The following is a 16,990-nucleotide window of genomic DNA, read 5'->3' as shown; positions in this document are numbered from 1 at the left end:
CCTCCCTCCGCCATCCCCCTCACCCCACCCCGACTCTTTCCCATGACATTCCAATGCCCTTTTCTTTTCTTTCTTCAGTCTACAGATGCAAGGCTTCACTGCCACCAGCCCACCTCCAGCAACTTTCCCAAACCCTTTCCTCTTGTTCCCACACCTATAAACCTATTCATACGATGCACAAATCAACCCGCAGAATGAAACTGGCCGAAATTTCCTAAATAATCCCTAGATATACATACATTCTAAAAGAAGTCCTTATTTACAGAGTCAGTCAATCTAGTCTTGCCCCATTCTCAACCACTTCAAAGAGGGAGGGGACAGGTTAAGCTCAGGATTGGGAAAATAAACCCAGGTGGTCAGGGAACGTGTCTTCCGACTCTCCTGCACTGTACATTCCCAAGCTCTTAGTACAGTGCTCTGCACACAGTAAGCACTTGGTAAATATCACCGATTGATCTACATCACAGCTATGTACCGGATGTCTACGGTGCTAGTTGCTGGCAAATTTTCTACAGGTATGAGACATGATCCTAGCCCTCAACAAGCTTAGAGTCTGTGGAGAAAGGCAACCCGTAGTTTACTGACAGAACAACAATTTTTACTGGAGAGAAACCAGGGATTATTTCTCCTTGAATCCACCATTTAAACAGGTCTGACGGAGAAGAGGGTTGGGGGGCTCTACTTTGGCCTTTCCTCCCCAACGGGGAAGCTAAATTTGACTGTCTTCCCATCAGCCCTACATTTCCTAGAACTAAAGAGAAGTCGCGTGGCCTAGTGGATTAAACACGGGCTTGGGAGCCAGAGGACCTAGGTTCTAATTCCAGTTCTACCACTTTCCTGAAGTGTGACCTTGGGCAAGTCACTAAACTTCTCTGTGCCGCAGTTTCTTCAACTGTAAATGGGGATTCAATACCTGTTAACTCTCCTACTTAGACTGTGAGCCACATGAGGTTTGTAATTATCTTTTATCTACCTCTGTGCTTAATACAGTGCTTGGCAAATGGTAAGCACTTAACGAAAACTAGTTATTATAACCAGAAGCAGGGAGGGGAAAGGGACCTGTTAAGGACCCAGTTGAATCACAATCTTCCCCCTTCACTCCACTGAGACCAACCTCTCCAAGGTCAGTCCCCAATGAATTTCTCCTTGCCAAATCTAATAGTCTCTCATCTTGTCTATGCTGTTGAGTCATCTCTGACCCATAGTGACACCATAGACACATCTCTCCCAGAACACCCCAACTCCATCTGCAATCGTTCTGGTAATATACGTTTTCTTGGAAAAAAATCTGAAAGTGGTTAACCATTGCCTCCTTCTGCGCAGTCAACTTAAGTCTCCGCCCTCGACTCTCTCCCATGTTGCTGCTGCCCAGCACGGGTGAGTTTTGTCTTGTAGCAAATTGCCCTCCACTTGGTAGCCACTGGCCAAGCTAGGAATGGAATGGATATGCCTCTGCTTGACTCTCCCTCCTGTAGTCGAGACTGGTAGAGTACTGGAAACTTTCCAGGTGTGACCCTGACATGGGTAATGGTCTCTCTAATAAATCCTAATTCTCCTCAACCCCTCAGCCCGCTTTGACACTGTGGACTTTCTCTCCTTCTGAAAATGCTATCTAATCAGTGTTTCATCAACACAGTTCTACTCTGATTTTTCTTCCACCTTCTGGTCCTGTTCTCGGTCTCTTTTTCTGGCTCCTCATCCAGCCCTCTACCCCAAATTGTGGGTGTCCCTCAAGGCTCTATTTATATTCCCTCCCTCAGGAAGCTCATCCACCTTTATCCCCTCAGCTATAGGGATGACTCCCATATCGACCTTGCCAGCCCCAACCTCTCTCCCCATCCGCAGTCTTACATTTCCTCTTGCCTAAAAGGCATTGACCTCAAAGCAGAAATCAAATAAATTGAGGTACCAGTAGTCTGCTGAGAAACAAACTGAACTCCACTTCCCTTCTAAATCTCCTCCGCCACTCAATCCATCCATCCCCACTGTCTACACCACAGTCCTCCCTGTCACTGAAACCCGGGCCTGGGGCATCATCATTCTCTTTCCACTTATAGCACCGTAGGAAGTAACCGTAAACCAAGGTGAGACTGAAGGGGAAACAAGAGTCTTGGCAGTTAGAAAGCTAGAAATATCTTCCCACCTACAAAGTCACTCTCAAACTCCTAAGCTGCAGGAAGTCACTTTTCGTCTTTCCTTCACAGAGGGATACACCAGACCTCTTTCATTTGAAGACCACCTATCCCTGCCTCCAAGGAGAGAACTGCTCTCCTGCCTCTACTCTATCCTCCCAAGCGTTTACTACAATGTCCCCTCTAGACTCTACGTTGCTTGCGGGCAGGGAACGTATATACCAACTCTGACATATTGTACTCTTTCAAATGCTTATTATAGTGCTTTGCATGCAGTAAGCACGCATTAAATATGATTGCTCTGAACAATAAAATAGTAATAATAATTGTAGTATCTGTTAAGCATTTTACACCAGGCATTGTACTAGAGGTAGATACAAGCAAATAAACACAGTCCCTGGCCCACATGGGGCTCACAGTTTTAATCCCCATTTTACAGATGACGTAACTGAGGCACAGAGAACTTAAGTGACTTAACCGAGGTTACACAGAGGCAGGTGGTGGAGTCGAGAACAGAACCCAGGTCCTCCGACTCCCAGGCCCGTGCTCTTTCCACTAATAATAATAATGATGGCATATGTTACACGTTTACTTTGTGTGAGGCACTGTACTAAGCGTTGGGGTGGATACAAGCAAATTGAGTCCTTGTCCTATGGGGGAGCTCACAGTCTCAATCCCCATTTTACAGATGAGGTAACTGAAGCCCAGAGAAGTGAAGTGCAGAGCCGGGATTTAGAACCCGTGGCCTTCTGACCCCCAGGCCCATCAGTGCTTAGTACAGTGCCAGTGCTTAATACAGTGCTCGGCACATAGTAAGTACTTAAAAATAGCATTGTTATTATTATCCACTAGATCAAGATGCTTCTGGTACTCAATCATTACTAAAGTCTATTGTTTCGGTCAGTTTTGGGGAAGACATTCATGTACTTTACAATACTTCTACTGCGAATTACAGTCGGTTTAGTGCTCTTTTGCTTACCACTCTGTTTTCATGGAACCAATTAAGAGCACGAGTCAGGGTTCTTCCATTCTGACCCCTGCACAAGGTGACTCCAGTGAGTCAACAAGCCAACTCGAAAACTGGCAGATGGACAGTTTCCCTACTGCTTCCTAACCCTCCTAGCTTGCTACCACCCTTTAACACTTGGTGATCCTTTAATACTTGGTCTTATTCTTTATCTTTAAACAAAAGATTCCTCAAAAAAGTTCAGTCCATTTTTCCCCACTCTTCAAGAATCTCCAACGGTCACCCATCCACCTCCATATCCAACAGAAACTCCTCACCATTGGCTTTAAAGCACTCAATCACCTTGCCCTCTCCTACCTCATACCTCTATATTCACCAGCTACAACCCAGCCCACCTACTTTGCTCTTCGATGCCAACCTTCTCACTGTACCTCAATCTTATCTCACCCCCAATCCCTCACCCATGTCCTGCCTCTGGCCTGGGATGTCCTCCCTCTTCAAGTCCGACAGATGATTATTCTTCCCATCTTGAAAGTCTTACTAAAGGCCCATCTCCTCCAAGAAGCCTTCCCTAACCCACCCTTCTGCGTCACCCTTACTCCCTTTATTCATCGCCTCCTTCCCAGTCCCACAGCACTTATCTCCAGATCTGTAATTTATTTATTTAATGTCTGTCTCCTTCTCTAGATTGTAAGCTCATTGTGGGCAGGGAATACATCTGTTTATTGTTATGTTGTACTCTCTCAAGTGCTTAGTGCAGTGCTTTGCACTCGGTAAGCTCTCACTAAATATGATCGAATGAATGAATAAATACCAATGATTGATTGTACCGTTGCCCATGCAGAGTGAGACAGGACTTTAAAGGCAGGGTTAGAGGCAGAACTTACCTATCGTGGGCATGGCCAGATTCTGATAGGGGCACTCCAGGCTACCTCCTTGGGTTCTGCCAAAGACAGCCGAGTAGATGGCGATCACCATGCTCCTCTTGCAACTCAATCTCAGCTTGTCATTTTCGCAGGCTACTTTACTCTTGTATTCATCTGTGACCAAGCAGAACCGTTCAACATTCAGTTCCTTGAGTGTAGATCCAAAAGAACCGCCCTAGGTCAACGGGGAACAGGACCCCCCACCCTTTAGTAGCCCTTAAGGGTTAAGGGGAGATGAGTTGTGCAAACAGAAAAAAAATCACCATAAACATATACAAATATGTAAGAGTTGCAAGGGAAACCATAGTTACAAAATTTAGCTGGGAAGGGAAGAAACTCGGACTTAGAAACTAAAGGATCAGGGAGAGCTCTGTGGAGGGGGTCACGCTCAAGCTTTGAGTTCAAAACCATAATGGTGGAAGGAAACCAAAATGAGAATTAAGTCTGTGAGCCCTATTTGGGGCTGGGACTGGGTCCAATCTGCTAATCTTGTATCTACCACAGGGTCTGATAGAGTCCTTGGCACATAGTAAGCACTTAAATTCCATTTTAAAAAAAGAAGCTGCTTGGTTGAATTTAATAAGGAGGTATTTTTTATGGTATTTGTTAAGCAGCAGTGGCATAGGAGAGATTTGAAGGCAGAAACTCAAGTTTACTACGTGGAAGGAGGTAATGGTAAACCATTTCCATATTTTTACCAAAGAAACTCTATGGATATACTCCCAGAATGAGTACAGATGGAGGTGGGGCCTTTTGGGACAGATGTGTCCATGGCGTCGCTAAGGGTCAGGGACCATATGACAGCATATGACAAATTTGTTAAGTGCTTGCTATGTACCAGGCACTGTACTAAGCACTGAAGTACATCCATTCCCTCTAGATGATGCAAGGTCACTGTGGGAAGAGAAAGTGAATATCAACTCTTACATTTTTTGCTCCCAAGAGTGTACTACAGTGCTCCGCCCACAGTAAGTGCTCAATAAATACCACCAAATGATTGATACAAGCTAATCGGGTTGGACACAGTCCATGTCCCCCCTTCTTAATCCCCATTTTGCAGGTGAAGTAACTGAGGCCCAGAAAATTCAGTGACTTGCCCAAGGTCACACAGCAGACAGGAGGTGAACCCAGAAGAATCTGTGAAGAGAATATGGCGTAATGGATAGCGCACAGGTCCGGGAGTCAGAAGGACCTGGATTCTAAATCCCAGCTCTACCACTTGTCTGTTGTGTGACCTTGAGCAACTCACTTCACTTCTCTGGGCTTCAGTGACCTCTTCCATAATATGGGGATTAAGACTGGGAGCCCCACGTGGGCCAGGGACTGTGTCCAACCTGATTAGCTTGTATCTACTCCAGTACTTAGAACAGTGCTTGCCACATGGTAAGCGCTTGACAAATACCATCATCCTTATTATTACTAGTATTACAAATAATAAAAATTTGACGGGGTTGGAGGACAATGCCAGAGCAAGGAATTTGAAGCACCTAGACCGCTTTCAAAACTCCTCATCCGGAAAACAATAAGTCTTATTCCAGGTCCAAACCAGACAGCCTGCTGGAACGTCACCTGAAATTGTGACTTAACCTGCAGGAGGAATTTGAATGACAGACTGCAAAACCCACCCCCTGCTCAGGTCTAACCCTCCGAATCTGTTGCGACAAGCCGGCCGTCGGCTCCTCTGAAAATCACCCCCACGGCCGGGCCCCATCTAATTGGCGGTGATTTCGGGGGCCCCTCACCTCCCCCCTTCCCCAATTATCTGCCATGGTCATTCATTAGAAACACCTGTCTGTTTGGATTCTGTTTTGAAAATGTTGGCCGTGTCACAGATTAACTGTTACAGTTCATTTTCCCCAGAGGAATCAGGTATATAAGATTGGACTGGTGCGGTCAAAAAAATAAAGACCCCGTTCAACCAGATGTTGACAAGTGGAACTCTTTTTTCGAGCATCCATTTGGGGAGGGGCACGAGCCACCAACACATTTGCCACGGTGGGAAGACAGGGGTGGGGAATTGCAGGCTTGTTTTAATTACACTTATTTTTCCAATTAATCAGTGGTGTTTATGGAGCTCTTACTATGTGCAGGGCACTGTACTAAGCCCTCAGGAGGGTACAATGTGTGTAAAACAATATGTAAAGCCGAAACTCCTTACCATTGGCTTTAAAGCACTCAAATCAGCTCTCCGTCCTTCCTCACTTGGCTGATCTCCTACTACACCCCAGTCTGCATATTTCGCTTCTCAAATGCCAACCAACTCATGGTACCTCATTCTCCTCTGTCTTGCTGCCAACGCCTTGTCCATGTCCTCCCTCTGGCCCGGAACCACACTCTTCCGACTTTTAAAGCCATATAAAAATCATATCTCCTGCGAGAGGCTTTCCCTGACTAAACCCTCATTTCCCCCTCTCCCTTCTGCAATGCCCTCGCACTTGTATCTGTAACCTTTAAGCACATATTCACCCTCACCCTCAGCCCCACAGTACTTAAGCACATATCTGTAATTTATATTAATGTCTATCTCCCCCTCTAGTCTTTAAGCTCCTTGTGGGCAGAGAATATGTCTACCAACTCTGTTGTACTTAGAACAGTGTTCCACACACAGTAAGTGCCCAATAAATGTCATTGACTGTCAACTCTTCAGGGAGCAAAATATATGAAAAATACCTTTTTGGTTATTTGTTTGCTTTATGCTACTTGTTAAGCGCTTATTATGTACCAAACACTGTTCTCAACGCTGGGGTAGGTACATATAAATTAGGATGGACACAGTCCCTGTCCGGCATGGGAATTCACAGTCTGAAGTTGAGGTAGAACAGGTATTGAATCCCCATTTTATAGTTGAGGAAACTGAGGCCCAGAGAAGTTAAGTGACTTGCCCAAAGTTACAAAGTAAGCCATTGGTGGAGAAATTTTCAGAGCCAGGATTAGAACCCAGGTCCTCCAACTCCTTGATCTTTCCATTAGGCCACACAGCTTCTCTAGCCTGCGTGCTGCACCTGGTGGATGAGACCCCTCCAGCAGCACTAAGGCCATTTAATGAATCAGCAGTCAACGGATACGACCTTCCATGGAAGGTGCTTATTGCCACCTGCATTTTACAGGAGGACTAGGAAATGAACGTAAGCCAGGTTCACTTGAAGGAAATGCATTAAGGGAGCTGTCAGAGAGGTGTCTGGGGGACGTAAGCCAAGGTCGCTTGGCTCTCCAGAACGAGTGGAGAGAGCCGGTACTTACTGGGTCTGCATTTGTACCAGACGACGAGGTACTTGCTGGTCCCGGGGCAGGGGTCCGCCCCGAACAGGCGGCTGTTGACGAGAAACTGGCAGGTCCTCCGGTCCTGGCACTCGTCCAACATCTTCTGCGGAGGTGCGAGCCGGCACGCACGCAAGCCCCCAGAGGAATCAGGAAAAAGACAAATACATTAGTAATAACAACTCATAATTGTGGTATTTGTTAAGCGTTTACTATATCCCAGGCACTGTACTAAGCGTTGGGGAGATACAAGGTAATCGGGTTGGACTCATTACCTGTCCCCCCATGGGACTCACAGTCTTCATTCCCATTACAGACGAGATAACTGAAGCACAGAGAAGTGAAGTGGCTTGTCCAAGGCCATACAGCAAAGTGGCAGAGCCGGGATTAGAACCTATGACTTTCTGATGCCCAGGCCCGTGCTCTATCCACTACCCCATGCTACTCCTCACTGGGCCATGATATTCACCCCACCCTAAGCTCCACAGCATTTATATACATATCTGTAATTTATTTTAATGTCTTTCACCCCCTCTAAGTTCCTTGTGGGCAGGAAACATCTATCGGTTACATTATACGGTACTCTCCCGAGTGCTTAGTACGCTGCTCTGCCCACAGAAAGCGCTCCATAAATAACACTGACTGACGTCGGTCAGGGTCTTACTCTGTGGGCTGTGTAAGTCTGCAAGATTTGTTTAGTGCCCTGGTGTTAGAGTTCAAATGCTTTGCTTCTCAAGGCTCCCTGCATTTCAAGCTAATTCTAAACATAGCCAGTCACGGAGTCTCCATTTCTAAAATCCAGTTTACTTTTTGCCCTCTCAAGAGCTCTGCAGGTAGTGTAGGGTTAATAGGTATTCTTCTCTCCCAGCGTCAAAGATGACCCACAGAAACAGAGGACTGGCTTATGACTGGAAAAATCCCATTTGATTATCTACAAGGTGAAGATCATCTGTTTCCTTTGAAGAAAAACATTTTTTTTTAAGGAAGATTCATACTTTAGGCTCCATTCGCTTTTGAAGCAGAACAAGAGACAGGCCACAATTACAGTTATAATTCCAGTGGACAGTTCGGGTGATATTTATGAACCTCTATATGCCCTCGACCATGATAGCTGTAAATTTACCATAATGATCTGCCCAACGTGAAACTGTCAGGATGCTTTGAAACGAGGTAATGTATTTCCTTCACCACAGCTCTACCATGCTACACCATGTGTTTCTTTCCTGACATGACAGGTTTAGGTTTAACTAGAATTAGATGAAAATGGATAAGGTCAGGGGCACCAAAAAGAAAGAAAGAGTAGGATTCTACACAGCTTGGCCTAGTTTGAAAGAACACAGGCCTGAGAGCCAAGAGACCCAGGTTATAATCCTGGCTTTGCCACTTGCCTGCTGTGTGACTTTGGACAAGTTACTTCACTTCCCTGAGCCTCAGGTTCTTCATCTGTAAAATGGGATTTAAACTGTGAGCCCCATGTGGGACAGGCATTGTGTTCAATTCGCATAGGTGGTAGCTACCCAAATGCTTGGCACAGAGTAAGAACTTACCAAATACCACTATTATTATCGTTATCATTACACAAGATAGAAGAAGAGGAGGAAATAAGGGGAAACACATAAACTGCCTCTGTGCCACTTAAACAGTACTCCAGCACTTAGAACAGTGCTTGGCACATAGTAAGTGCCTAAAAATATACCAGTATTATCACTGCCCACTGTTTCACCTTGGGCAAGTCACTTCACATCTCTGTGCCTCAGTTACCTCACCTGGAAAATGGAGTTTCAGACTGTGAGCCCCATGTGGGACTTGGACTGTGTCCAATCTAATTAGCTTATATCTACCCCATTTATTCATTCAATTGTATTTATTGAGCACTTAATGTGTGCAAAGCACTGTACTAAGCACTTGAGAGAGTACTATATAACAGCAAACAGATCTATTCCCTCCCACAGTGAGTTCACAGTCTAGAGGAGGAGACAGATATTAATAGACATAAATAATTACAGATCTATACATGTGTGCTGTGGGGCTGGGAGGGAGGATGAATGAAGGGATCAAGTCAGGCCAATTCAGAAGGGACAGCTGCATTGTGGCCATTTCCCCCTATTCCCTGGATGCGACTAGGTTCTCGGCTACTGACTAGCCTCTGCCTTTATTGCCTCTGAAACTCCCAGCCCACTCGCCGGAAGACAAGAAGTGGAAATTGGTGTTAGGGGGAAAAATGAAGCTGTGGAATCCTGCTAATGGTAAGCTCCTTGAAGACAGGGTTTATAAGTATTACTCTACTGTACTCTCCCAAGTGGTTAATAGAGTGCTCCGCACACAGTAAGTGCTCAGTAAATGACCGTGATCGATAGAGACGTTATGGAAAGTCTCACTGCACCAGAGGCGTCCCTTCACATTCTGCCAAGCTTGCAGCCCCCACCATCATCATACTTGGTTAGTGAATGTCTCAGTCAACCAGTGATATTTGAGTGCTCACTGATAATAATTGTAGTAATTGTGAAGCACTTACTATGTGCCAGGCGCCGTACTAAGTGCTGGGATAGATACAAGGAAATTGGGTTGGACATGGTCCCTGTCCACACGTGGGGCTCAGTCTCAATCCCCATTTTACAGATGAGTTAACTGAAACCCAGAGAAGTGAAGTGACTTTCCCAAGGCCACACAGCAGACAAGTGGTGTGTGGCCTTCAACAGCCTCTACTCCATGCTAATCCTCCTCAACTCAGCTGCCTTCATCACTGTAGACCACCTGGAAATATTATCCAACCTTGGCTTCACTTATGTCCTCTCCAGGATCTCCTCTTATCTCACTGGCCATTCATTCTCAGTCTCCTTCATGGGTTCCTCCTCTGCCTTTCCTTACAGCCCACTCCCTCTGCATCAACTGAACTTGCTCCCTTTGCTCTTCCCCCAACCCAGCACCAGCGAATTTATGTACATATTTGTAATTTATTGTCTGTTTACTGTTGCATTGTTCTCTCCCAAGCTCTTAGAACAGTGCTCTGCACATAGTAAGTGCTCAATAAATATGATTGACTGACAGAATGAATGAAGAGGTGGAGCCAGGATTAGAACCCATGATCTTCTGACTCCCAGGCCTATGCTCTATTCACCACACTAGAGAAGCAGCGTGGCTTAGTGGAAAGAGCATGGGCTTGGGAGAAAGAGGATGTGGGTTCTAATTCCGGTTCCACCACTTGTCTGCTGTGTGACCTTGGGCAAGTCACTTAACTTCTCTGTGCCTCAGTTCCCTCATCTGTAAAATTGGGATTAAAAGTATGAGCCCCACATGGGGCAATCTGATTACTCTGTATCCACCCCAGTGCTAAGCACAGTGCTTGACACATAGTAAGTGCTTAACAAATACCATCACTATTATTATTATTATGCTATGCCGGGCTGCTTCCCACTGTGTACAGAGTACTATAGTGAACACTTGGGAAGACACAACAGAGTTGGTAGACATAATCCCTGCTCCTGAAGAATTTGCTGTCTAGTTGGGTTGAGGGGATGGGGGTGTGGATTTGCACATACGTCTCTCTCACTCTCTCTCCCCACACCATCCCAATTCCCACCCATCCTTAACTGTCTTTTTGAACCCCAGCTGGTAGAGGCAGCCTAATTTGCGCTCCAAATCAGGTCAAGTAAGCCGAGAGGAGATCTGGCTATTCCCATTCCAATAGAAAAAGCCCAATCTTAGAACGGGTAGCCTTCAGGCTTCTGATCCTTGTTCCCCTCCAATACACTGGGGCAGCGGTGCCAGAAATCGGGGGGAACACCCACAAAAGCACCTTCGGCTGGAAAAGGTTTTGAGGAATCTTTACTTGTCTGCACTAACCCTCTAAAATCAATTCCAAGTGACCCATCAAAGCTCACTGGAGGGACAGAGACAGTTCATTCTTCTCCCAGCCTATAATGGACTCAGCGAACTGTGAAATGAAGGGCAGGCAAGCCAGATGCTGTTATTCCAAAAAAAAAACATAAACAACCCCAGGAATCTGAACCCCCTCCTCTCCCCACCCCCCAACACACTTCTCTCTTGTGTACATCTCTCCTGGGATGTTGAGAATAAATTTAGCAAAAATGTATTTGAACTAGCAATTTCTTTGGGCTAATGCTTTTGTTCCTATTTTTCCATTGCCCAGTCGACACCAAGACCCAGACAATAGAAGCAGAATATATCCACTGGAGAACAAAAGTCTAAAATCTTCATTCTCGATCAGTCCCAACAGGTCCGACGGTTAGATAGGCTTCCCGGAAAATACTATGGGCTGAATCATAATTGCCATTTTCATATTGAAGCAATGCATGAATAATTGATTTGAAAAGTTCCATGCCATGATCAAAAGCTAGATGTCAACTACAAAAGGAGGAAAAGAAGCAGGGGGTACCCTGGGTTTTGGGGTGGGGGGCAGTTAAATGGTATTTGTTAAGTGCTCACTATGTGCCAGGTACTGGTGTAGCTATGATGTAATTTGAGCTGGACGCAGTCCCTGTCCCAAGTGGGGCTCACGGTCTTAATCCCCATTTTACAGATGAGGTAACTGAAACCCAGAAAAGTGAAGTGACGTATCCAAGGCCACACAGTCGATTAGTGCCATTAGAACTCACATCCTCTGATTCTCCAGCCCACCCCCTTTCCCCTAAACCACGCTGCTCTATTCTTCTTTCTCCTCCACCACCACCATGGCCAACTTCAGCTTATGGAACAGAGGTCAGGAAAGAGGAAGAAGCCATTTCAGTCCATTAAAACATCATTACCTTCCTCTGTCCCCTGACCACCAAGCCAGCAGAGTAATAGACTCATTCATAAAGGTTTTCACCATCCCTTTAACTGCATGAAGTTTGGGCAGGGGTAGGGGGGAGAAGAGGAAACAGGCTAAACTATGATATTTTCTAGATTAATCACCTCCTCCCACCCACCCCACCTTTTGAGAAGGAAATAAAAGATTAGTTTTGTGAGTAGTGATAGTGCAAGCAGGGTAGGAAGCTCGTTGTGGGCAGGGAATGTGTTTATTGTTATATTGTACTCTCCAAAGGGCTTAGAAAAGCACTCTGCACACAATAAGCACTCAATAAATATGACTGAATGAATTGAATGAATAAGAACATCTAACAGCAGATATAGGCTCTATATTATGGAAAGTGATCTCACTGAGGTTAGGAAGAGGATATGGGGAGACATTAAATGAGACCTACTTACTGTATGCTACATTTGGTATCTCAACTTCTCTGTGCCTCAGTTCCCTCATCTGTAAAATGGGGATTAACTGTGAGCCTCACGTGGGACAACCTGATTACCCTGTATCTACCTCAGCGCTTAGAACAGTGCTCTGCACATAGTAAGCGCTTAACAAATACAAACATTATTAACCTCAAATACCCTCCTACCTTTCTCTTCTTTCTCCCCTCCTTTCCTCCTCCTCCTTTTTTTCCCTTCTGCTCCCCTTATTGCTAAACTCAATTCCCAGATTAACAGCCCCTCCCCGTTTAAGGGTTGCCAAAAATCTGTGGAAAAAATTGGGCAACTATGTAGGTAGATCGGGTACGTCCTGCCCAGCTGCCATTTTTGAAAATCTTTGAAATCAAAGTACCAGTCCAACTACAGAATACCTGCTTTTCGACCCTGTAGTAGCTTTTCAAATGGTTCCATCTGAATTTAAGTGCTGACAGTGCAGAGGATAATAATCTGAACTTTTCAGTATTTGCTTTTCAGGCACCGAATCATTAATCCTCTCCCAGTGGCTAGCAGGGCGGTACGAAGCAGGTGTTAATAGTCCCAGTTTGCCGACAAGGAACAGAGCCCAGAAAGGTTAAGTGGCTTGGCTTAGGTCAGCAGAAACTGCCCTTTCCACCGTTTCCCCTCAGACCCATGCAAGAGGCCCCTGGCTCGCAGCCCATGATTTGAGTTTCTCTAATACATCAGGATTTTCCCAAAGAGGCATTTCATATACTGGATGGAGGGCGAGGGAAGGAGGAAAACTTATCCTGATTTCCTTGATGTCATTTCTGCTCTCCCGACTCCCTGGCCCACCCCCGGAACTTGGCAGTTGAGCTAGTCTTCTACAGCAAGGACTCAGTCTGTGACATCTCAGCGGCAGCGTTCCTCTCACTCAGCTGGAGTGAACCTCCAACTAATGAAGATAATCAGCTGCTAAGATAATGTCTGTCTCCCCCTCTACATTGTAAATTCACTATGGGCAGGGAATATGTCTGTTTATTATTATGGTGTACTCTCCCAAGCGCCGTAGTACAGTGCTTTCACACAGTAAGCGCTCAATAAAAACCACTGATTGATTTCCCAGCACTGTTCTAGTTATGGCCATTTTTCACCTAAACAGTGACATTTATTTCTCTTCTTCTCAAAGGATGTCTAGGACGCCATCTCTAAACCCATCAAAAAGAGCCTAGCATCACAAAACGTGTACTTGCCTCATCAGAAAAAGTCTTCTTAAAAAAAAAAAATACACAGATACCCTTGGGCTTTTCCCTTCACTGGGTGTCTGTCCTTTTCACCCCTCTCCAGGATTAGCAGTGATTAGTGACAGGCCTGTTAACACTGCCGGTGTGGCATTTCCTTTGGATATGTGACACCTTTTCCTCAGGGAATCCCTGCTTTTGTGTGTGTATGTATGGGGGTGGGGGAGGGTTGGGGGAAGAGAGGGAGAGGCCCTCCTGGACTTTCTCTCATGGAATTAGCCACATTGCTGGCAAAGAGTACAGGGAGACTGGAAATGTCAACACCACAGTTGATGATCCACAACCAGGCGGTGACAGGAGTAGCTAATTTCATTTCCCAACTCTATTATCACAAGGCGGGGAGTCTTAGGGAGAGTTCTAGAAGGCTAACTGGGCTAAGGAATCAAACAATATTGATTTGTCCACCTGCATTATGCATTCATTTTCCCCATTTTCTTCTTGTCACCAGTTGTATACATGATTTTTTCTCCAGGTTCCACTGCTCCTCTAGAATTTCCACCTGTCTCCCCCATTAAACTGGGAACTCGACAGGGTCAGGAACGATGTCTTTTGCTTTTATTGTACTCTCCTAAGATCTTAAACTGTGCTCTGCACACATAGTAGGCGCCTGATAAATATTACTGAATGAATAGGCCACATAACTCCTTTCAAAGAGCTCATTACACATTTGTGAAAGAGAAAACTGTGGCCAATACTTTTTTTATTATTAAAGAGTACACCTGTGTAGGAATTTTACTCATTTCATATTTATTTCAGGAAGCATGGCCTAGTGGAACTTGGGACCAGCTCTGCCCCTTATCTACTGTGTGACTATGGGCAAGTCACCTAACTTCTCTGTGCCTCAATTCCTTCATCTGTAAAATGGGGATTCAATATCAGCTCTCCCTCTTACTTTAACTGTGAACCCCATGTGAGACAGGGACTGCGCTAGACCTATTTACTTTGTATCCACCCCAGCACTTAGAACGGTGTCTTAGCACAAAGTACATGCTTAACAAATACCACAATTATTATGTTTTAGGGTGGGCATGAAAGCTGAACTCAGTTATTGTTGACAGACCTGCAAGGTCTAAGAATCAGCATGACCTAGTGAAAAGAACATGGGTCTGGGAGTCAGAGGACCTGCGTTCTAATCTCACCTCTACCACTTGTCTGCTCTGTGTCCTTGGGCATGTCACTTCAGGTCTATCTCAGTTACCTCATCTGTAAAAGGGAGAAGTAGCGTGGCTTAGTAGATAGAGCACAGGCCTGGTAGTCAGAAGGACCTGAGTTCTAATCCCAGATCTGCCACACATCTGCTATGTGACCCTGGGCAAGTCACTTAAAATCTCTGGACCTCAGTTACCTCATCTATAAAAATGGGGATTAAGAGTGTGAGCCTCAGGTGGAACAGGGACTCTAACATGAATGACTTGCATCTTCCCCAATGCCTAGAACCAATGCTTTGCACGAAATAAGTGCTTAATACCATAATTATTATTAAGACTCAGAACCAAACACAAACCAACGTTCAGAAAAACCCCCATTACCACCCCCTCCCCTGGGAGAAGGTCCCTTCCCAACATCCCCCACCACCCACCCAGCCCTGAATCCTAGGAGGAGAGCCTGGGTGCTAATAATAATAATATAATGATGGTAGGTGTTAAGCACTTACTATGTGCCAGGCACTGTACTAAGCGCTGGGATGGCTACAAGCAAATCGGGCTGGACACAGTCCCTGTCCCACGTGGGGCTCACGGTCATAATCCCTACTAGAATCACATACTAATCCACTAGAAACACAAACACACACACACATGCGTGGGAAGCAAGAGAAAAAGCATGGACTAGTGGATAGAGCATGGGCTTGGGAATCAGAAAGGCCTGGATTCCAATCTCAGCTCCCCTGCTTATCTGCCGTGTGACCTCGGTCAAGTCACCTGGCTTCTCTGTGCCTGAGTTCCCTCATCTAGAAAATGGGGATTTAGGCAGTGAGTCCCACGTGGGACAGGGACAGTATCCAAACTGATTATCTTGTTATAGCTACCCCAGCGCTCAACACAATGCCTGGCACCCAATAAGCACTCAACAAGTATCACTATTATTGATATTATTATGTTTAACAATGGTAACCCTGCCTTGCGCTCATATACCGCCTGACTGGGAAATCCTTTGAAGGGGAGACTGAGGAAAAAGAATGAAAATGTAGGAGGCCTGACAATCAAGGTGACAATCTGCAGCATCGGACACCAAACTGCCCCAGCCTGGGGCATTACCTGGAGGGATGTGCTGACGGCACAGGAAACATCTTCCTTGAAAGAGATGGCGTAGTGTTGTGGGTATCTGGATGGGCACATCTGGTGGCTGGGGAGATTTCGTCCATAAAACGAAGACTGGATGCTAATAGTGGTTCTGTGAGGACACCTCAGTGAGGTGTATTCCCCATCGCAGGCATGTTCTGTGTAGTTCTTCAACACTTTGGATATATAACCTACCAGACGAAAAATTAAAAGTCAACACTTTCCACCTTAGGGCGTTTCTGTCTCGTCTTTATTTTGGGGTAATGTTAATAGGGCATTTTATGATATTAAAGCAACTATTTGTTTTTCTCATAAGCTATGGAAGGCCTTTAGTCCTCTTTCTGAAAATCACACAACCAAAGTATCCGACAAGCGTATTAAGTCCCTTAAAGTCTCTCGGTCTTGAATTTTCTGAGGCACAGCATTGGAATGCATTATCCCCATTTTATAGCCAGAGAAAGAGTCAGAGATTGCAACCAAATTTAGTGAGTGAAAAATAACCTTTAAAAGAGAAATGATATTTTTAATTTGGTTCCCTCTGGGCTAGAAAGTCCATTTTTCAAGTCTGTTTGCTAGCCCAGGTTTTAGAACATTGTTTTTTGCCCATCTCCCCACACCTTAAAAACTGCAAAGGATTACCCTGCCCCCTTATCAGTTATGTACATATCCTTTTTCTTCTTCTTCATTGTATTTGTAAAGCAGCATGGTATTTGAGAAGCAGCACGGCTCAGTGGAAAGAGCAGGGGCTTGGAAGTCAGAGGACATGGGTTTTAATCCCGGCTCTGCTACTTATCTGCTGGGTGGCCTTGGGCAAGCCACTTCACTTCTCTGTGCCTCAGTTACCTCATCTGGAAAATGAGGATTAAGACTGTGAGCCCCACGTGGGACAACCTAATTACCTTGCATCTGCCCAGTGCTTAGAACGGTGCTCAGCCGATAGAGT

At 45.4% G+C, this 16,990-nt stretch overlaps 1 protein-coding gene across 1 annotated transcript in view; it reads right to left on the bottom strand.

Annotated features, from left to right (window-relative positions):
* EVA1A (eva-1 homolog A, regulator of programmed cell death) overlaps nucleotides 1-16,990 on the bottom strand; it is a 274,987-nt gene that overhangs the window by 167,183 nt on the left and 90,814 nt on the right. The window contains exons 2-4 of the mRNA XM_029071948.2: nucleotides 16,024-16,238; nucleotides 7,266-7,389; nucleotides 3,987-4,139 (exon numbers count right to left, since the gene is read on the bottom strand). Coding sequence (XP_028927781.1) covers nucleotides 3,987-4,139; nucleotides 7,266-7,389; nucleotides 16,024-16,104 — 358 coding nt within the window. The 5' untranslated portion in view covers nucleotides 16,105-16,238. The remainder of the gene's footprint in view (nucleotides 1-3,986; nucleotides 4,140-7,265; nucleotides 7,390-16,023; nucleotides 16,239-16,990) is intronic.

The sequence above is a fragment of the Ornithorhynchus anatinus genome, chromosome 9, assembly GCF_004115215.2.
Source record: "Ornithorhynchus anatinus isolate Pmale09 chromosome 9, mOrnAna1.pri.v4, whole genome shotgun sequence".
NCBI classification, from domain to species: Eukaryota; Metazoa; Chordata; class Mammalia; order Monotremata; family Ornithorhynchidae; genus Ornithorhynchus; species Ornithorhynchus anatinus.
Note: the sequence above shows the minus strand (reverse complement) of the source record. Positions and strands in the feature narration are given on the sequence as shown.